This window comes from Petromyzon marinus, chromosome 2 (genome assembly GCF_048934315.1).
Source record: "Petromyzon marinus isolate PM22_M1 ecotype Great Lakes invasive population chromosome 2, UKy_Petmar_22M1.pri1.0, whole genome shotgun sequence".
Taxonomy (NCBI): Eukaryota; Metazoa; Chordata; class Hyperoartia; order Petromyzontiformes; family Petromyzontidae; genus Petromyzon; species Petromyzon marinus.
The window spans coordinates 13,253,096-13,271,075 of record NC_133668.1 but is presented as its reverse complement, the minus strand read 5'-3'; the positions used below and the strand labels follow the sequence as shown (position 1 = coordinate 13,271,075).

General features: G+C 41.6%; 1 protein-coding gene across 2 annotated transcripts; it reads left to right on the top strand.

Annotated features, from left to right (window-relative positions):
• The first annotated feature begins 1,072 nt into the window (after positions 1 to 1,072).
• On the top strand, positions 1,073 to 17,742 carry GMPPA (GDP-mannose pyrophosphorylase A). Of its 2 annotated transcripts, XM_032962341.2 has the most exons (13): positions 1,073 to 1,425; positions 1,924 to 2,021; positions 2,204 to 2,307; positions 3,408 to 3,594; positions 4,955 to 5,014; positions 5,244 to 5,374; positions 6,486 to 6,500; positions 7,808 to 7,948; positions 9,149 to 9,246; positions 10,453 to 10,499; positions 13,224 to 13,316; positions 14,142 to 14,313; positions 15,092 to 17,742. In XM_032962341.2, exons 1-13 carry the CDS (start codon positions 1,386 to 1,388, stop codon positions 15,190 to 15,192), a joined length of 1,287 nt encoding a protein of 428 aa, XP_032818232.1. In that variant the 5' UTR covers positions 1,073 to 1,385; the 3' UTR covers positions 15,193 to 17,742. The 2 variants fall into 2 exon arrangements, with proteins under 2 accessions (XP_032818232.1, XP_032818240.1); XM_032962349.2 differs by lacking the exon at positions 6,486 to 6,500 and having other exon boundaries at positions 1,074 to 1,425.
• The last annotated feature ends 238 nt before the right edge of the window (positions 17,743 to 17,980 follow it).

Here is a 17,980-nt window from a genome sequence, read left to right as displayed (position 1 = left end):
GCATTGTCTTTGAAACTGATTGGCTTACATCAGAGACAGCCTTATTCAGGGCCTGGTCTCACTGCCAGTGTCAGACCAGAGAACGCCAAAAGGCGAACAACAAAGACAACCCACAAATCAGGGCATTTATAGCTCGGGGTGAGCAGTTACAACACATTCTGATTGTGAAACCATTCTATATATACATAATAAAGGCTTTTGGGTTAGATCGCGTTTATTTATAAATGTGTCGTAACCCTCCACCACCCGACACGGCCAATCAGCAAAAAAAGGTGTCACGTTGACAAAAAGACAAATAATTCACTACTTTAGCCCACCGGTGTGTTGAAGAGTGAATCCACATTTACAGTTTGAGTACGACGTTGTACTCAAACGTCGTACTCAAACGTCGTACTCAAACTGTAAATGTGGATTCACTCTTCAACACACCGGTGGGCTAAAGTAGTGAATTATTTGTCTTTTTGTCAACGTGACACCTTTTTTTGCTGATTGGCCGTGTCGGTGGTGGAGGGTTACGACACATTTATAAATAAACGCGATCTAACCCAAAAAACTTTATTTTGAATAATATTGGTCGCGAAAGCCTACATGTTAAATATTCTATATATATAAATACTAGCATGAAGTACCCGGTTTTGACCGGGGAAAAATATATTTCAAAACTTGTCTTCTCTTAAAACATAACATATACATACACAAATACTAAGCTATTGTGAAAGCCTAACGTTCCGTTTGTTTGTCCATTTGTCCGTCAACAAAATTATAAGAGGCTTGCAGAAGGCCCGAATCAAAAAGTAATAGAAAGTGGGGGGTAAACAGTTGATGTAAAACTTTTCCAAAAATGATCGACCCCCCCCCTCTCCAAAAATCTTTCCTCCCCCCCCCCCCAGCCAATTTTTATTTTGTAGGCATAAAATACCTACACACCCTACATACAATAGAGTCAGTAGTATCTAGTGACTCTATAGTAGTACCTACTGACTCTAAAGTAGCATCTAGTGATTCCAGTGACTCTGTAGTAGTATAAATATGAACAGCCACCGCGTCACTACCATTAGACCAATCATGGCGCAGCACGCGCCCCGTTGCGCGTGACGTCGCTCGTGTTGTCCCGGAAGCGGCCACGTTGACGGAGCGCGGGGATAATCCGGCGGAGGTTTGAAACGTCGACGATTAAGAGAACCAATTACCATCAGAATTAACATAAACAGTTGCCATTGTCGTCATCGATTAATATCGATAGCATCACCCTCTGTCGTTCACCACGTTGGTAACGTAAACGCCACCGACATAATCGTCCATTGACGTTACAGTGCTCTTGACGATATTAACACGATATCAACATTACCAGTTTACTCATTGAAAATATTGACAGCACCGTAGACATGATCAAGGCTGTCATCTTAATTGGAGGCCCTCAAAAAGGTAAGAAGAGGCCGTCCACAACCCTTTTATATAACAGAACACGATAATACAATGTAATACTGTGTTGCAATGTAAAACTTTATGGTGACCATCTATGGTCTTGCAATAGATAATAGATTTCGATGAGCTCCCGCCTGGGGAAATACATGATTTAATTATTCACGCATTCAGTACTTTACGTCGCGATTAGCGCACATTGTCTTTTAATTATTTTGAAACGTTATCCAGTAAGGTTTTTTTTTTACCGTCAGTCACAACAGAGCAAATTAACGCAGCATCCTATGATGTGCGTTGCCTTTCTCCGCTTCACAGCAACAATAGTCACACCGCCCCTACCGTCAAACCCAATATCCTCTCCCAACCTCACGATCACCTTCTGTGATCACTGCCATCGACGAATACCACAACCTTTACAACACCTCATCACCACCCATTTCTACCATTAATGTCCTACTATCCCTGATGGTCACCACCACCACCCCGGCTGCGTTCTGACAGGCACGCGGTTTCGTCCCCTGTCACTCGATGTGCCCAAGCCGCTCTTCCCTGTGGCTGGATTCCCTATCATCCAGCACCACATCGAGGCCTGCAGTCAGGTGAGACAATCTTTCGAGAAAGTAAACAAAGGCAAACACCATTAAAATACTTACTATTGCTGAAGAGTGTCTTGTAAGGAGTTATATGTATACCCATTTACTGCCAGGCAATAGCCCGACGTGCTGATGGTAATGATAATATATTTTTTTACTTTTGCCTCATCTTTTTTGGGCAAGTACAGGTGCCGAACCTAAAGGAGGTACTGCTCATCGGATTTTATCAGCCGAGTGAGGTGCTCAGCCGCTTTATTGTGCAGGCGCAGCAGGAGTTCAAAGTCTCTATAAGGTATTTCCTGCAAAAAGTGGGCTCATAGCCACATTCTCCAACAACCCCGACATTCTCCACACTCCCGACATTCTCCACACTCCCCACACTCGTCCTTACATTCCCGTGTTAATCTCATAGGTTGGTCACACAAGTGCGGTAAGTGCGTTAAGCACTTGTGTGACGCACACGAGGGTGATGCTATTTTTGTCCTGATGCTGACGCTCATGCACACATCACCGTCTGTCACAGTCTTGCGATGCAAACAACATCACTTCTACACACAACATGATTTAATTTCTCAATTTGCGTGGTGGATATCTTCTAGGAAGTGTCCACCCACCTTTGGAACATACCACGCCAGGTATTATTTAAAGCTAAGCTGACTCGCATTCGCCTAAAATAGGGTTCAGACACTAATTTCCACTGATTGCATAACCAGAAATAATACTCACATCTACACCCTCAAATCTATGAATACATAGTTACACACTTATACTGTGTTTTTGTTACAATTGTTAAGGCTTACAAACAAACATCCCCCTATAATAAAGACAACTACAGTAAGGATAGTAAATTGAGCATTAACAAGCTTTTTATATGTGTTTGGTTAGCACAGGGCTGTGACGCTAGATACTTCAGTTCAATTCCCAGCCAAGTTATAATAACTGATGAGTGATATCTAAAGTGGTCCAGGCATCCTTCACCAGCCTGTACTGACCGGCATGGTGACGTGTGGGCAAACAACCCCCATTATGAATATTGAAGTAACACAAATCACTACAATGTGTAATGATGAAGCGTGTGTGTATATCTTACTCTACCAGAGGAAGAGTAGTACGTAACTAGTTGCCTTCATTCAGCAGTTTATTGGTAAAGGGATGACAATTACTATTTATTTTATATGGTTCAAAATGCAGTAGTCTCCAAATCTGAACTGTGGGACAAAACAAAGAGGAAGATAACTGTTGCATTCTTCCGTGAGGCAGCTAGACAGGGCACAGATGAGACGAATCAGACAAGTCTAGCTGACATCCTATTCATTCATGACTTCCTCTTGAAAAAACTTTTTACACCTGTGCCTATGACCATGTACCTCCCCCATTATCACACGTGTGCAGATACCTGCAAGAGTACACAGGACTGGGCACAGCTGGCGGACTGTATCACTTCCGTGACCAGATCCTGGCGGGGGGTCCGCGGGCATTCTTTGTCCTGAACGGGGATGTGTGCGCCGACTTCCCGCTCGTTGGCATGCTGGGAGCGCGGGACGCGGCCATGCACAACTTCACTGTCATGTGCACCAACGTACGTGTGTGCACGGACGGTGGCGTAGCTATCGAGTGTACAGGTGGTGCACCTGCACCATCGCCCATGGGCCAGGGGGGAAGAAGTGCCGGCCTATGAAGAGGTGGAAAATAGACAGGCGGGGGGTGAGTGGGGGAGAGGCATTTCATTCCTTACCCCAGTGCTCATGCCAACCACGCTACAACGTGTAGATGTCCGTTTCTGCCTCGGGAGTGTTGTATGTGTCTTATCATTTATAGTGCTTTATCAGTGCACTGCTGAATGAAGTCCTTACCTCGCAGAAGTTGTTTTACGTTGGTAAATGTGTGGGTTGGATTGTTTAGAATATGACTGGCTACTCAAGTTAGCTATTGTTCATAGCACGGTGCACTAGCTTTTGCATTACTATTGCTAATAAATATGTATATTAAGGGGATGAATAATAAATGCAAGTTCTCTTATAATGTTAAGTAAACAAGAGGGTAGTAGTGAATTAACATCAAATACTTTCACTACTTGTGGTTCTGAGCCAGCTAGTTTGCTTATCTTGTCTCATAGGTCTGTGGTGCTAGTTGACAAATAATATAAACTAACCTTTTGCCCGTCCAAGGACGGGTGTATTGTGGTAAATATTAAACTTGCAAGCGAAAAGCAGACTGCGACGTGATATTCATTGCATCCATTCATGTGCAATTTTTAAGGGCGCGGTGACACAGACCTATTTAATTTTAAGGTTATAATTCCTTGTTCATCATGACGTCCTTTTACTTCTACGTCTCAATACCGTTACGGAGATCGCGCAACGTGAGGGTTCTGCCTTTGTAGTGAGGGTTGTAAGTTGACGCCGAGGAGGGGGGAGGAGGCGCCTCGGCCCCCCATGTGGAGTGACGTCAGCTGCTAATTATTATGAATGAGGGGGGGCTATTCGATGCGGAGTTACGTGACTTGCTCATGATTATTAATGAGGGGGGAGGGTGCTCCATCTGGAGTGACGTCACCTGATCATGATTATTAATGGGGGGGGGGTCCATGTGGAGGACGTAACCTGTTCATGATTATTAATGAGGGGGGCTGGTCGACGTGGAGTGACCTCACGAGCGATATACACAGGCATTCTTGGCTCATTATAGTAGCTAATAATAGTGGGGGGGGGGAGTTTCCATATTGAGTGATGTCACCTGCTCATGAATATTAATTAGGGGGGGCTGGTCGATGTGGAGTGACGTCACGAGCATTAAGGACATTCCTGGGTAATAATTATAGTAGGTATACATCCTTAGTATCCTTTCAAAGTAAATAAATGTTGTGATTTGGAATTTATTTTATGAGATTGCCTGTTAATTTGTTAAGTTTATCTGTTTGTGAAAAAATGTATTTGCAGGCAAATCGCAAGCAGTCGCTGAATTATGGCTGCATAGTGGAAAACACAGAGACCCATGAGGTGAGAAAGCATTGCTTCTTGGCCACAGCCAGGTGGTGATTTAGTGCTTGTGGTCAGGGCATAATCTTAAGCATATGAACCTTTGGAACAAACAAGAGTTATGTTGCATAATCAGCTAATCAATAACATTTGACATGCATTTTCAGAACAGCAGGGTTTGCTATTGTATTAGCTTCTACGTTGCCCCCTTTGCAAGATGATAGAATGCATATTCCCCTCTCATGTGTAGGTATTGCACTACGTTGAGAAGCCAAGCACCTTTGTAAGCGAGCTCATCAATTGTGGAGTATACCTATTCTGTCCAGAAATCTTCCAGCACATCGCTACCGTCTTTCAGCAAAATCAGCAGGAGCTACTCAGGTAAGCCCTGTTTCTCGATAATGGCGTCAGAGGCACCACGCCTTATACATCACTGTGTGTTTAAATCCCACTTTTGCTTATAAAGCCGGCTACAAAAGGCACTTTTGTTAGGTGGCTAGCTAACCTTATGGCGAACCTTATGGTTAGCTAACTTCTTGCTCATCCAGTTTTCATGGGGAGAACATTTTGTGTTCTTAAAGCCGCTTGGTAATTCTTGTTTACTTTACAGTTAATGCTATACAATGCTATACAAAGTGCACACAAAGTGAGGGCCCTTTATAACACCTGCGTGAGTCTTGTGTTCGTGAAAATAGAGCTTTATTTTAATTTCCTGTCGCATGGTCAATACACTACATGGGCAAGTAAACAACTTCAGTTTAGAGCACCTCCAATTAGCAAGGTTGGCTACGTAAGTGCAAAATAAGTTCAATGTACGTACGAAAGACAAACATTGTTTTTTGCCCTAGTTGACCAGGGCGAGTGCTTTTAAGAAGCACCTTTTCAGGTCCCAACGAATCATCAGGAGGCAGAGGAGAGAGCATCACAGCCAATCAGTGCTGGCGTCGAGAAACCTTACAACATATCAATTTTCAGTTAATTTCCTTCATAATGTTTCCTTAAATAATCCTTCATAAAGATGTGTAGAAATTCACACCACCCTCCGCCTCTGAACCCATTAATGATATGATGAATTGTTACAATTTAGGGTTGTGATATAATTCAATCAATACTTATTTGTCAATTTTTTTCTCATTTGTATAGATTCGCATGTAATTTACGTACATAATTGATTCATGGATGAATTATTCGGTGCATGATTTGTTAGATAATAATCCATTTGAATTGAACTGGGAACTCACATCGCTGGGATTGTAGCCGAGCACACGAAACACGTGCTTCTCTTCCTCTGGTAGAGTAAGATATACACATACACTTCATTACACATTCTAGTGATTTGTGTTATTTCACTATTTATCTCATTAAATCCTTTTAAACCACTTCCAAACTGCTTATGTTCTTCCCACATCCTTTTTGTATGCCCCATTGTGTTTATTATATTCATCTCTCTATCCCTTCCTCACTTTCCCTTGTTCCCAACTTGACGGCACAGGTGTGGGCTCACCAGGTAAGTTGTTTTGGCACGGGGGAGGGTTGCTTAATCTGTACATTTCTTCTGTGCAAAGCTCCGTACCTCACTATGTCGCTCAAACAAGGGGTGGTGGTCAGTGAATATTGAGAACTGGAGATTGAAGTACACTCAGACTTGCATATATTGATTATTTTTTATTTACCCTTGACCTCAAAACAATGGCTCTTGACATGAATAATGCATATCCAAATATAAGAATTATACTTAACATTTGGTCAGGGTGACTTTTGTAAACAAAGCTCTCAGATGTCATTGACTGCCGCTGAATTTTCAATATACGCTCACTTTGTTTTTTTTATGAAAGAGTTGACTAAGTGAAGACCTTAAAAATATGCTGACTAGCATGACTAACAAACTAACATATTCACTTTTATGTAAATACATTTTTAAAAGCCCATTGGACTAACAACACTTTTTTGTCCAGTGTCCTCTGGCTGAGGTTGCACAGATAGGGTCTTTAACAAAAATAAACGAAAACCTGAGTGTTAACATTGTGTGATTATTGTTGTCGTGGGGGTTTCTGTGGATGCATAGTTTTGGAGTGTTCCATTGTCAGGTGCTTCAAGCACATCTATGTTAGTAGATAACTTGGGGATCAATCACTTGCTAGGCAAGTGACACACATCCAAGGGCTGTGTCGCAACATCAGGATTTGTTTCAAGAGGCCTTGGTTTAGGTCACCATGAGTGCAAACCCAGAGTATAACTTGATTCCCATCTTAGTAACATAGTTTTATTCCCCTTCCCTGTCAGAATTCAGATGCATTCAAATATTTTTTCTACCTTTAATTTTGTTACATGGAAAATAAACTACCTATTTTCTGAGTGTTGTAAATTAACCATTGCAAACATTATACATCTTCTTTGGTTCTTTCGGTAAAGTCACGTAGAATGAGAATAAAAGAATAAATTAATAAAAATAAAATAACACAATCAAATTCTCACGAAGTGTTACGTACCTGGTGGATACATTTGTTTGAGGTAAGTGTGAGTAGTTTTTAAGGAGCTGTGTGTGTGTGTGTGTGCGCTAAGACTTACAGAACGGAATGAGTGCAGGCTGCACCACGTGTGTTTTGAGAGTGAGGAATGGCAGTGGGTAATACCCGTGCTGCTCGTCTGGCTGTTATGGGTGCTCACCATAAGTCCGCTTGCACAACAAATATATAATGAGCAGGTGCGTAAAATAAAGTGTTAATTTCATACATACTCATTGTCCTGGATCTCCACAGTAGTGCACATAGAGTTGTATACGTTTTGCCCGTGTGTGTGTTGTGCATGCCCCAGCGAGGAAGTGGCTAACGGCACCAGCTGGGCACGTGCGGAGGTAGTGCGGCTGGAGCAGGACGTGTTCACAGCGCTGGCAGGACAGCGCTCGCTCTACACCTTCCACACTGACGGATTCTGGAGCCAGATAAAATCTGCAGGGTACGTGTGTGTAGGCTAAGCACAGGTAAACGCATTTTGCCTGGATGAGTTTCAAGTTACTTTTGTTGAACCAGGTGAGAACATAAGAGACCAGGATTGTCTTGTATGCAAGAGTGACCTAGGTTACGAAAATGGCAAAAGTTAAAACAACAGTAATGAAGCGAATAGAAATCAGTAGGGAAATAATTCACATGAGGAATTAAAAATATTTCACACACATAAATCATTGTAAAATAATACATTCCTTTGAGCGCAAGTTGGCTTCGGCATATAAAAAAAAACATTGTAGTTATAATCTTTAGAGCATGCATCTAAGCTAAATTATGGCGTGATAGAGAGTCGTTTCCTGATATATATATTATTCCACATTGTACATATTTGAGCATGTATTTATTTTTTACCAGTTTAACAAGGTTTGATGAATCAATTAGATAGAGCTCGCAAAGAAGCATGTGATTTCATTGAGACAGAAAGAGAAACATGTGGGCTAGATAAAACATACAGGTTAAAGACATTAACAGTCAAGAATATATCAAGTGGGCTTGGGCAGGGATCATGGCCTATGGCATGTCACTAGGTGGGATCATGGACGATGGATGAAACTAATGATGGATTCGTAGCCAAGGGAGGGGACATGCCCAAAGGGCATCTGCCATCCATGTGGAGGAATAAAATAAGATCGTGTGCAGGTGCTTGATGGATTATTGCATCATGGGACCATGTAAGATGGAGACAGCTTGGGAAGCTTTCATCCAGCAGCACATTGTTCTTGGCTAATTATTTATTTAACTGACCAGATCTTGTAGTCGGTTACCTCAGCCCATCACCCATCTTAGGCTGTTATGAGTACCACTTTGTGGTTAAGTCAACTGTGGTTGTTCTTTGGGAGAGAAAAAATGCCCCTATTATAGGAATATGGAATTTTCACCACTGGTTCAGCGCTATAAAGAGGAGATGAGTGTTTTTCCATTCTCATTGGAGCAGGAAACCACTTTCATTTATTTTTGTACCACACAGTCCATGTCTTAAATGCTGTCTCTTCTGCCCTCACCCACCACTGTATATGTCGTCATTCACCTTCCTCAAACAAATTTCACATAAGTGCATGACGTTTAAAACTGTGAGATTCACTTGAAACAAGAGTCTCTTCAACCTAACCCACCCTTCCCATTTCTTTCTTCCTCTCTATGATATGTGCAGCTCAGCAATATATGCCAATCGCCTGTACCTAAGCAGCTACCACAACACCCACCCAGAGAGACTTTCGGAAAATGGGTCTGGCAAACCTAAGGTCATCGGTAAGCGATGGCACACACCAAGGTGGCCATACAACCATTGATGTGGACCCGCATGCATGCAAATGTTTACTTGTGTACATGAGCATAAAGCGCTGTGCAGTTTTGAATATTAATTATCATAATTACTTTGGAGCACTTCAGAAGGGGAATATGCATGCCTCAGGTTTTCTTAACATGACTAGTATTAGATTAGTATCATTCCTGCCTACTCGATAAATTGTGAAGACACACCCAGCTGCTCCAGCTGGCTAGTATCCCAAAAAAAGTGTCTTTTATATGATTTTATGAGCTACTAAACTTTTTTTTACTAAACTTTTTATTTTACGAGGCAAGGCCCACTGAGCTTTATAGCATTTTTTTTAGAAGTGACCTGGCCACATGATATCTCAACGAAGTGGCTTAGCAGGTGGAATTTATAACAGCCAAATACTCTAAATGCATGTTTCTAAATGTGGAGGGAAAAACTGGAGGACCCAGAGAAAAATCCAGACGACCACGGGGAGAACATGCAAACTTCAAATATACCAGGCGAGGTAATTAACATCTCGCGGTAGTGAGATGTTAATGTTAATCGAGTTATAACGTGAATATGGCAGGTACTCTTTGGTTCTGTTGAGTAAAGTCACGTAGGTAAAAAATAGAATAACAAAAATCACGACGTTTCGGCCACAACACAAGCGGCCTTCATCAGGTGAAGGGACGAGACTGTCTGGAGGACAGCGCTGATTTTTGTTATTTTATTTTTTACCTACGTGACTTTACCCAATAGAACCAAAGAGTATGGATCCTAGCAGTCACGAAAGCTTTAAATCTAGAATATGGCAGGTCTTTTCCAAAAATATATTTATACTCAGCACAATTTCAAACATAATTTTGGCCAGCCTGAGAATGGAAATCATTTTGGAGACTTTGGATTCTTGCTTGAGTTGGCAGTAATGCCAAGCTTTATAAACACATGGGAACTCAGTATAAGGGAGGTTGGGAGGGGGGCAGGTAGCAACTCAAGTACGTACTCATGCTCTGGGGTTTTATGTAAAATGGAGGATTTGTGTAATAGCTAATTGTAATGCGCTGGCAGTATTACATATGCAGTTTGAATAAATCAGTGTAAGACACGTCAGGGGGTAAACCCCTATCCAGGAAGCAGTTGTCATCACTTAGACACGATTTGTGTTTTTTACTGAAGGTTTTCTTTTTTTCTTCCAGGAGATGTTTACATCCATTCGACAGCAAACGTGGACCCCACTGCTGTGGTGAGTAATGGCCCCATTTCAGAATACATGGATGCAAATGAAATGGAAAAGGCTTTCATAAATAACCATTACAAGTATAATTATCACCTTCCACGGCTCCACCATGTGCTTATTTGGTCAATGAGCATTTGGCACTGTCTCACTCCCACAGTCGTGTGTACAGGAAGTCTGCTGTGCCCACAGAGCCTCGATCTTGTACTAAGTTTGGTTTCCGGTTCATAATCTGATTAAGAAAAAAAAATTCAATAGAAACAACGGTATTGAATTAACACTGAAGCATGAACTATATAAAAATCTGGTTGTACATTACCCAACTATGTGCTTGACCTGTGTGTTTATGTATGCATGTTAGAAGAAAAAGAATCAGATAACATCCTTCATCTGATCTGGCTCATATAGTGATACAGCTTAGCAATATGTATTTGAAATATGGGAACTGACTGGATAAAAGCACCATATATATTTTCTGTTCTTAGATTCTTGGCTTTGACTTTATTGCCAAGATCCAAGTCATTACACTATTTTACATATTTAGAATGGCAAAAAATCCTGATCTTCTGAAACACTAAAATAGTTGCTCTGACAATAATGCACCTAAATTTTGATTTAAAGCTTTCGTGATTCTTTCGGTAAAGTCACGTAGAAGGGAAACAATAAAATAATGAAAATATAAAACAATCAAATTCTCACGACGTTTCGATTGCCACAAGCAATCATTATCAGGTGTGAAAACCACAGCAAGAAAATTTGAAAAAGTGGCGGTTATTTTTAACGTTAGCACCACGGAGAGCGATTTGACAGTTTGTTAGAAGATGGATTCTGGCTTAGCAATCATTGGAAGGATTTGATAAACCATTTCGGGTCTTAATTTATTGTTCACGCTTACGGTGGCTTTCAGACCGCATCCATTATTTTCGTCTCCCCCCTCCTCTTTTCTGAACATAGATGGACTCGTCCATCTTAACAAACTGTCAAATCGCTCTCCGTGGTGCTAACGTTAAAAATAACCGCCACTTTTTTCAAATTTTCTTGCTGTGGTTTTCACACCTGATGATGATTGCTTGTGTTGCAGTCGAAACGTCGTGATCATTTTATTGTTTTATATTTTTTTATTGTTTCCCTTCTACGTGACTTTACCGAAAGAACCAAGAATAATAATGCACCTATATTTTTTGTACAGTGAAAAACTCATTTGTTTGGAAAGTATAGCTTTCATGTATCTCTAATAGCCCCTGCAGTTACTGAGAGTTTTTTTCAAGTAACAAATATAAAAAAAGCACTTTTCAACTTATATTTACTTCACTGAGATTGCTCATGGAATTCTGATTTATTACCTCCAAAAGTGTGTAAAATATCATGCAAAGCAATAACATAATTGTTGATTGAACATGATGACAAAGACATCTCTTTCAGAGATCACACACAGTTGGGCTTTTGATACACCACACAGTAATGCATTTATCCTACCCTTCCCAATCTTTCTTAAGATCGGCTTCTATGAGGATCTCATTACTTCTGTGATAAGTTTCCACCCTAGGATTAACCATTTTTAGACAGCAGCTATCAATAAAGCTTCCCAACAGCCAATCAGATCTGAGTCATCGACAGTGGAATGTCACCCCCTTGACAGGTATCCGATAGGTAATACAACCAGGTACATTCTTGTCTGTACGTTTCCTTTTCTTACCAACACCAGTATTTAATTTGTTAATACTAATGCACATGTGCAGCCCTTTCTCAGTCAACTGTTGGATGAAGGCTTCTGCATGCCATGCATGTTGTGAGGGTTATTTGACCATACTTAAAACCTTTCTTATCCCCGGTTGGCTACGTACGTGGCGAGTTCGACATACATATATACATTCTGATTCTGAAAGGCAAGGAGCATAGACATGAGAGCCTCTGCTGCCCTCTGCTGCCCACCACATAGCATCACCTTAATGGGAGTATGATGGCATATTAACATTAACGCAGAGCTACTATCAGTATGTTTCCCTCCTGCCATACGAAAGAGAGAATATCAGTACTTAATCTGGTTAGTTTATATTTCATCATTTCACTGACAACATGGGAATGGATATTTCGTGTAACATGCCAAAAGGCCACCAGGGAAAAGTTATTTGGAAATATTCCGAACTATGCAGATGTAACTGTGAAAAGTAAAGCATCAAAAATAGACTGGATTTCACGGATGAAATGCCTCAGACTTTATATATGCAAGTGAGACCTTTTTGTACACAATGAATGGACAATCATTTTTAATTCAGATTCGCAATTTATGATATTCAATAAGATTGCATCATATGTCTTCTGGGACTCGATCTTCTGGAAACTATAAATGTAACAACAAAGATTTGGTGAACAGAAATGCTGCTGAATACATTGTATTGAATATAATACGGAGTATATATTACAAATGAAATAAATGTCGATCTCTACAAAAAAAGACAACTTTTTCCGTTAAATACAGTTTTTACATTATGCACAAAAGATCAAATATCCATGCCACTCTGAGCTCAAAATATAGTAAAATATGGTAATATGACATGGGCGTTTCATAATCCATGGATTTGATTGAGGCAAGTTATCGAATCCAAGTGCCGTGCTATGAAGAGTAAATAAGACAGAGGGCACCATTCCATTTCTTCCATCAGGGTCCATGACAACCACGCTATGCCACTGGAAGCCGACCAGTGAATAATTTTGTGCTGCCTTGTGTTGTAGCTGGGGCCGAACGTGACGGTGGGCATGGATGTTGTTATCGGGCCGGGTGTGAGGGTTCGTGAATCCATCATCCTGCAGGGCTCCACGCTGCAGGTTTGTCAGCCATGTCTTTGTCAATGACAGCATTTTGTCTCTTTGTGTGCATTTGTGCTTGTACATGTTGAAGTCCTGCAACATACTACAAATCATTGATGGGTAAGGCAGCCTATTGTGAAGGGTGGTGTATCTGCTGGTGAGTGATGCTGTAGGGACAATGGGAATACATCATACTTTCTCACTTTGTTGACCTCTGCAGCCACAACAGGCACAGAGGTCAAAATAAAAAATAATTATGGGAAAAAAAGTATAATTTATTCCACATCAGCCAAGTTTGCCAGCCTGGATCCAGACTGTATTAATTCGAGGCTGACGTACCCCACCCTGCGTTTTCCGCTGAGCTGACGAGGCACTTGTGGCGCATGAGTGTGAGATGAGTTGCAGCTGTTACAGCATGAGAGTGGGCCATTCACAAAAGGAGGACATCGTGTGCCACTGAAATACTCAAAAAGGGCCACATTTTATATATTCCTACTATGACTGGGTTGCAATTAAATAATAACCTTATCATACTTGCACACCTACATCCCTTTGTCAATCCACTGCTGGATGAGGGGCTCCCCACGGCGTGTGGATCGTAAATGTGATTTGATAATACAGCATAGAAGTACAGTACAACCGTGGATTTTTCCCTGCAGTGCCCTCTGTTTCCATAGTTACCCATTACCCCTTTGGGACGGGGCATTTCTGAACTCAAACTCGTGTCTTATTGTGCTTTACCTCATTAACGCAAAACTTCGTTTCCGTTCGTTGCTCAAGCGCAACTGTACATTTCTGTGGCGAACACGCACTGTGCTTTTGTGTGGACATGCTCTTGCACAGGACCACTGCTGTGTGCTCAACAGCATTGTGGGCTGGGACAGTGTGGTCGGGCGCTGGGCGCGGGTGGAGGGGACCCCAAGTGACCCCAATCCCAACGACCCTCTCGCCAAGATGGACTCGGAGAGCCTCTTCAACACGGACGGCCGCCTCAACCCCTCCATCACCATCCTCGGTGTGCAACTAATGTTTCTGCTCACCGATAATTGTCAACGATAATTGTTATGAAATCAGTGGAGATGCACCAAAAACAAACAATCGATCACTTGATAAAAACTCGTGCCTGCTATATTCATTCTCAGGGCTGGGTAGAATATATTTGCTGTCTCATGTAACCATGAACTGGATTTCTGCACAGAATTCATCTGTATGAAAGAAGACTAATAAGTCAGAGCCAAAGTATTACCCCCAGTCCATACCTCATGCTCATTGGTGTTTATGACCCGGGTGGAAATTCCATAATGTCTGTGGCAGGAGCTATATAGTCTGCAGGATCACTACTGTTGAGTGAGTATCACAAAGTGGTACACAAAGTGTACTGCACAGAGATAACACGCTGAGTCGATCTCAATGAGGATTTTAACTTGCGTTTTCCAATCACAAGTCATGAGCTCTCACCACAGTACTACCTAGCCATTTGCAAATGTATTCTCATTGATATGTGTGTTGCATGTAAGTATGTGGTGGCATAGTGTGCACTACACTATAAACCCAGTAACCTGACCTTCCACAGCTAACATTAATGGGTTTATCAGAACTGTTCTGGGCCTCCCCTAGGTCGACTCAACCTTGAATGAGTACTTGATGTGGTCTATAAACGTCAGTGCTGGGACGTCAACAGCAGCCGGGCATGATGCTCGCCACACCACCCCTTTGTGCAGTTTCCCTGCCTTAATATATGCTCGCTAATAGGGCTACACATGAGATCTCTGTCTTTGTGTGTGTGTATACAGGCTGCAATGTCTCCATCCCAGCAGAAGTTGTGATCCTCAACTCCATTGTTCTGCCACACAAAGAGTTGCAGCACAGCTTCAAGAACCAGATCATCCTCTAAGCAAAACCAACCAGTCCAGAAGATGAAACCAAAAGGAACCAACCAGATCATCTTATGTTGCAATATATAGAAATAGGCCAGCATATATGTATGTTTATCACAAGAGAACCACCAAAATGTTCAACAGCCTTGGTTGTGATTATATACTGTGCCTGTTTGTGGTTGTTACTGGTAAACAGCAGCAGTATAAGCCAATGTTTCGATAACAGTTGTAACTAATTTACATTGTTGAGAAACTATGTTAATCTATATAGTAGTTGAAAGCTCTGATCCCTCTTTGCAATATTTATTCTATCCACAATATATTTGTATTCAATTTAATTGTTTTTAATTTAAAACACTTACCCACTGTTTAACTACATGTTAAAGCCATGAGTATAATTTGTTTTGCTCAATTACATGATAAATATGCATTCACTTTAAAGTCAAATGTTTAACTGTTTGCTTCCATCCTTTGTTACAAACGTGCATTTCAGCAATACTGTACAGTGGCACAGCAAACCATGGCAGTATTCACTTATTTTTTCTTTGAATTATTGTGCTTTGCCAAAGAATCGTGCAGGAGCCTGACTTGTGCATTTCATAAACATCTTCCAACACGTACATCCTCACCTGCAGGCAGTGGCACTCATAAATCTCCTGCTCGGCCAGCTCTACGGGGTTACAGCAGAATTGGAAGTCAAGCCTCCATGCCTCGCCTCGCTTCACCTCGTCTCGTCTATTAGGCAGGGTTGCCTTTGCATGCGTCGAGATATATTGCATTCTCTACACTGCAGTGGTCGTTCAAACTCGGGAGCTTTGGGGCACGCTTGACTCGAAATGGCAGGGAGCATTTCCCTTTAGAAAGAGTGATCGGTGCCCCATGTGGTTTACGTGCCGCTATGCAGAGTGGGTATCGATAACCGTCACTGCCTGCAGTGGCATGGAACCTGACAAGTGACCTACCCATTGATCAGCATGCATTTAAGCCATGTTACAAATGTAAAGACGTCACATCGACGTAAAGAGTAAATGGGCGTTTGCTAACGATGGACTGGCAGCCACAGGAGGGACATGCCCGAAAGGACGTTCACTGTGAGAGGGTGAGATGGCTATTGCTTGGGGAGGCCTTTATTCAGGTGTGGATCATGGCTGATGACTTTTTTTAAATTCGCGTGCAGTCAAGAATTCAGCAATGCAGGTGTTTAAGTGCGCACTTCTGAAGTGAATGAGAGTCCTTCGTAAATGGTTGCTAGCAATGGACCCTAACATCACTGCTGCCTCCGTATACCTGCACACAGATCGTGGTATTTTATACTGTGTAGGTATTTTGCATGTAACGATTCATTGATAAAAAAATATTTTCTTATGCTCAATTGTATGTATCGAATCGTATATATGCAAGAAGCAAATATACATGCAAGTATGTAGATTTTACCATTGAACTAAAGCAGTAAACTAGACTACACAAGTGAAAATATAGGCAGTAAGAAATGTATCTTGAATATAAGCCATGAATTGGACATGTGAAACTAATGGACATCTGTGAAAAAGAGCTTCATAGCTCATCGGATTCTTCCAGTCTATATCAAGATGATTCTAAATTTCTACTATTCATCTAATTACAAGAGGGGCATGATAAAACACTACGTTGTTGTATGCATTGTAGATTGCTTATATTAATGGTTTATTACTGAACAAGTTACTGAGTAGCACATTCCCCGATTGGACAAGTCTACTGGGTTGTGGAAGTGCTTGTTTTGTCGGCCATGGGCGAACCCCCCATGCATTTGGACCTGGCCAAATGCAAAAATGCACTGGTTGCTCCATCTGCTGTGACCACTTGACAATTGGACCCGTGTGCTGATATTTTTTTCGATATATGGATCGCTCCCAAATGAAACATCTTGACAGCAAGAGATGTATACGCTTTTTGTATATTTACCTTTGTTAAAAATGCAGGGTGTTCCATGTATAGGCACCCCACTAATTTATAACGATTCTCTTAACAGATTTGAGTATTGTGAAAAGAATGGCTCCATATCTTACCGAGGGAGAACGTTTAAAAGATATAGCAAGTGTATTGAGACTGGTGGGAGACATGGAGTAGCTTTCGCATGAAATGTTTTCTCAAGTTTTCCCTATTTTTGTGAGGGTCCTCCAAATGAATTTCCCTATATTTATCTTTGGGTGCGTAACTGAATATTAAGATAAGGTCGGTAGTGTCCTATGTTCTGTGCATTGTAAAGCTGCGGATGCAATGGAAATACAATACACTGCCTGCTGCCTTGGTTTATATATAGGTGTAAAAAGGTAAAGGGTAAGAGATTCACATAGTGACGAAATTGCTGAACCACATCGCCCTTAGCAATTTGTCCTACTGCTGCTGGAGACACCGCCACATTTTGACCCAAAATGTAATGAAAAGGAACATTCGACGACATGTGAATCCGGTGCAACATTGCACAACATATCGTGGAACTGTTGTGCGGAATGTATAATGAAAATCCCCGTGATGTTTAAACAAATAAACTAAGCTTAACCCGTTGATAACGTTGGGATTGTATCACACATCAGCATGTTCGTGCGTATGTTCTATATTCAGCCTATACGGGGGATCTTTGTCTTTTTTATTGTATTATGTGGGAGCGGTAGTGTAGCGGTTAGCGCGCTGCGCTGTGAACCTGGCGACCCGGGTTCTTTTCCCGCTCACGGCCAACACCAGTGACGATTATCTGAACCGGTTCTGGGCCTCCCCTAGGTCGACTCAGCCTCAAATTAGTACCTGGTGCGGTGTGTAAACATCGTC

Coding starts and splice junctions, on each gene's coding strand:
- GMPPA (XM_032962341.2), top strand. CDS start 1,386: ATGATCAAGGCTGTCATCTTAATTGGAGGCCCTCAAAAAG. Junction 1,426..1,923: donor AATTGGAGGCCCTCAAAAAG/GTAAGAAGAGGC, acceptor GCGTTCTGACAG/GCACGCGGTTTCGTCCCCTG. Junction 10,500..13,223: donor ACGTGGACCCCACTGCTGTG/GTGAGTAATGGC, acceptor CTTGTGTTGTAG/CTGGGGCCGAACGTGACGGT.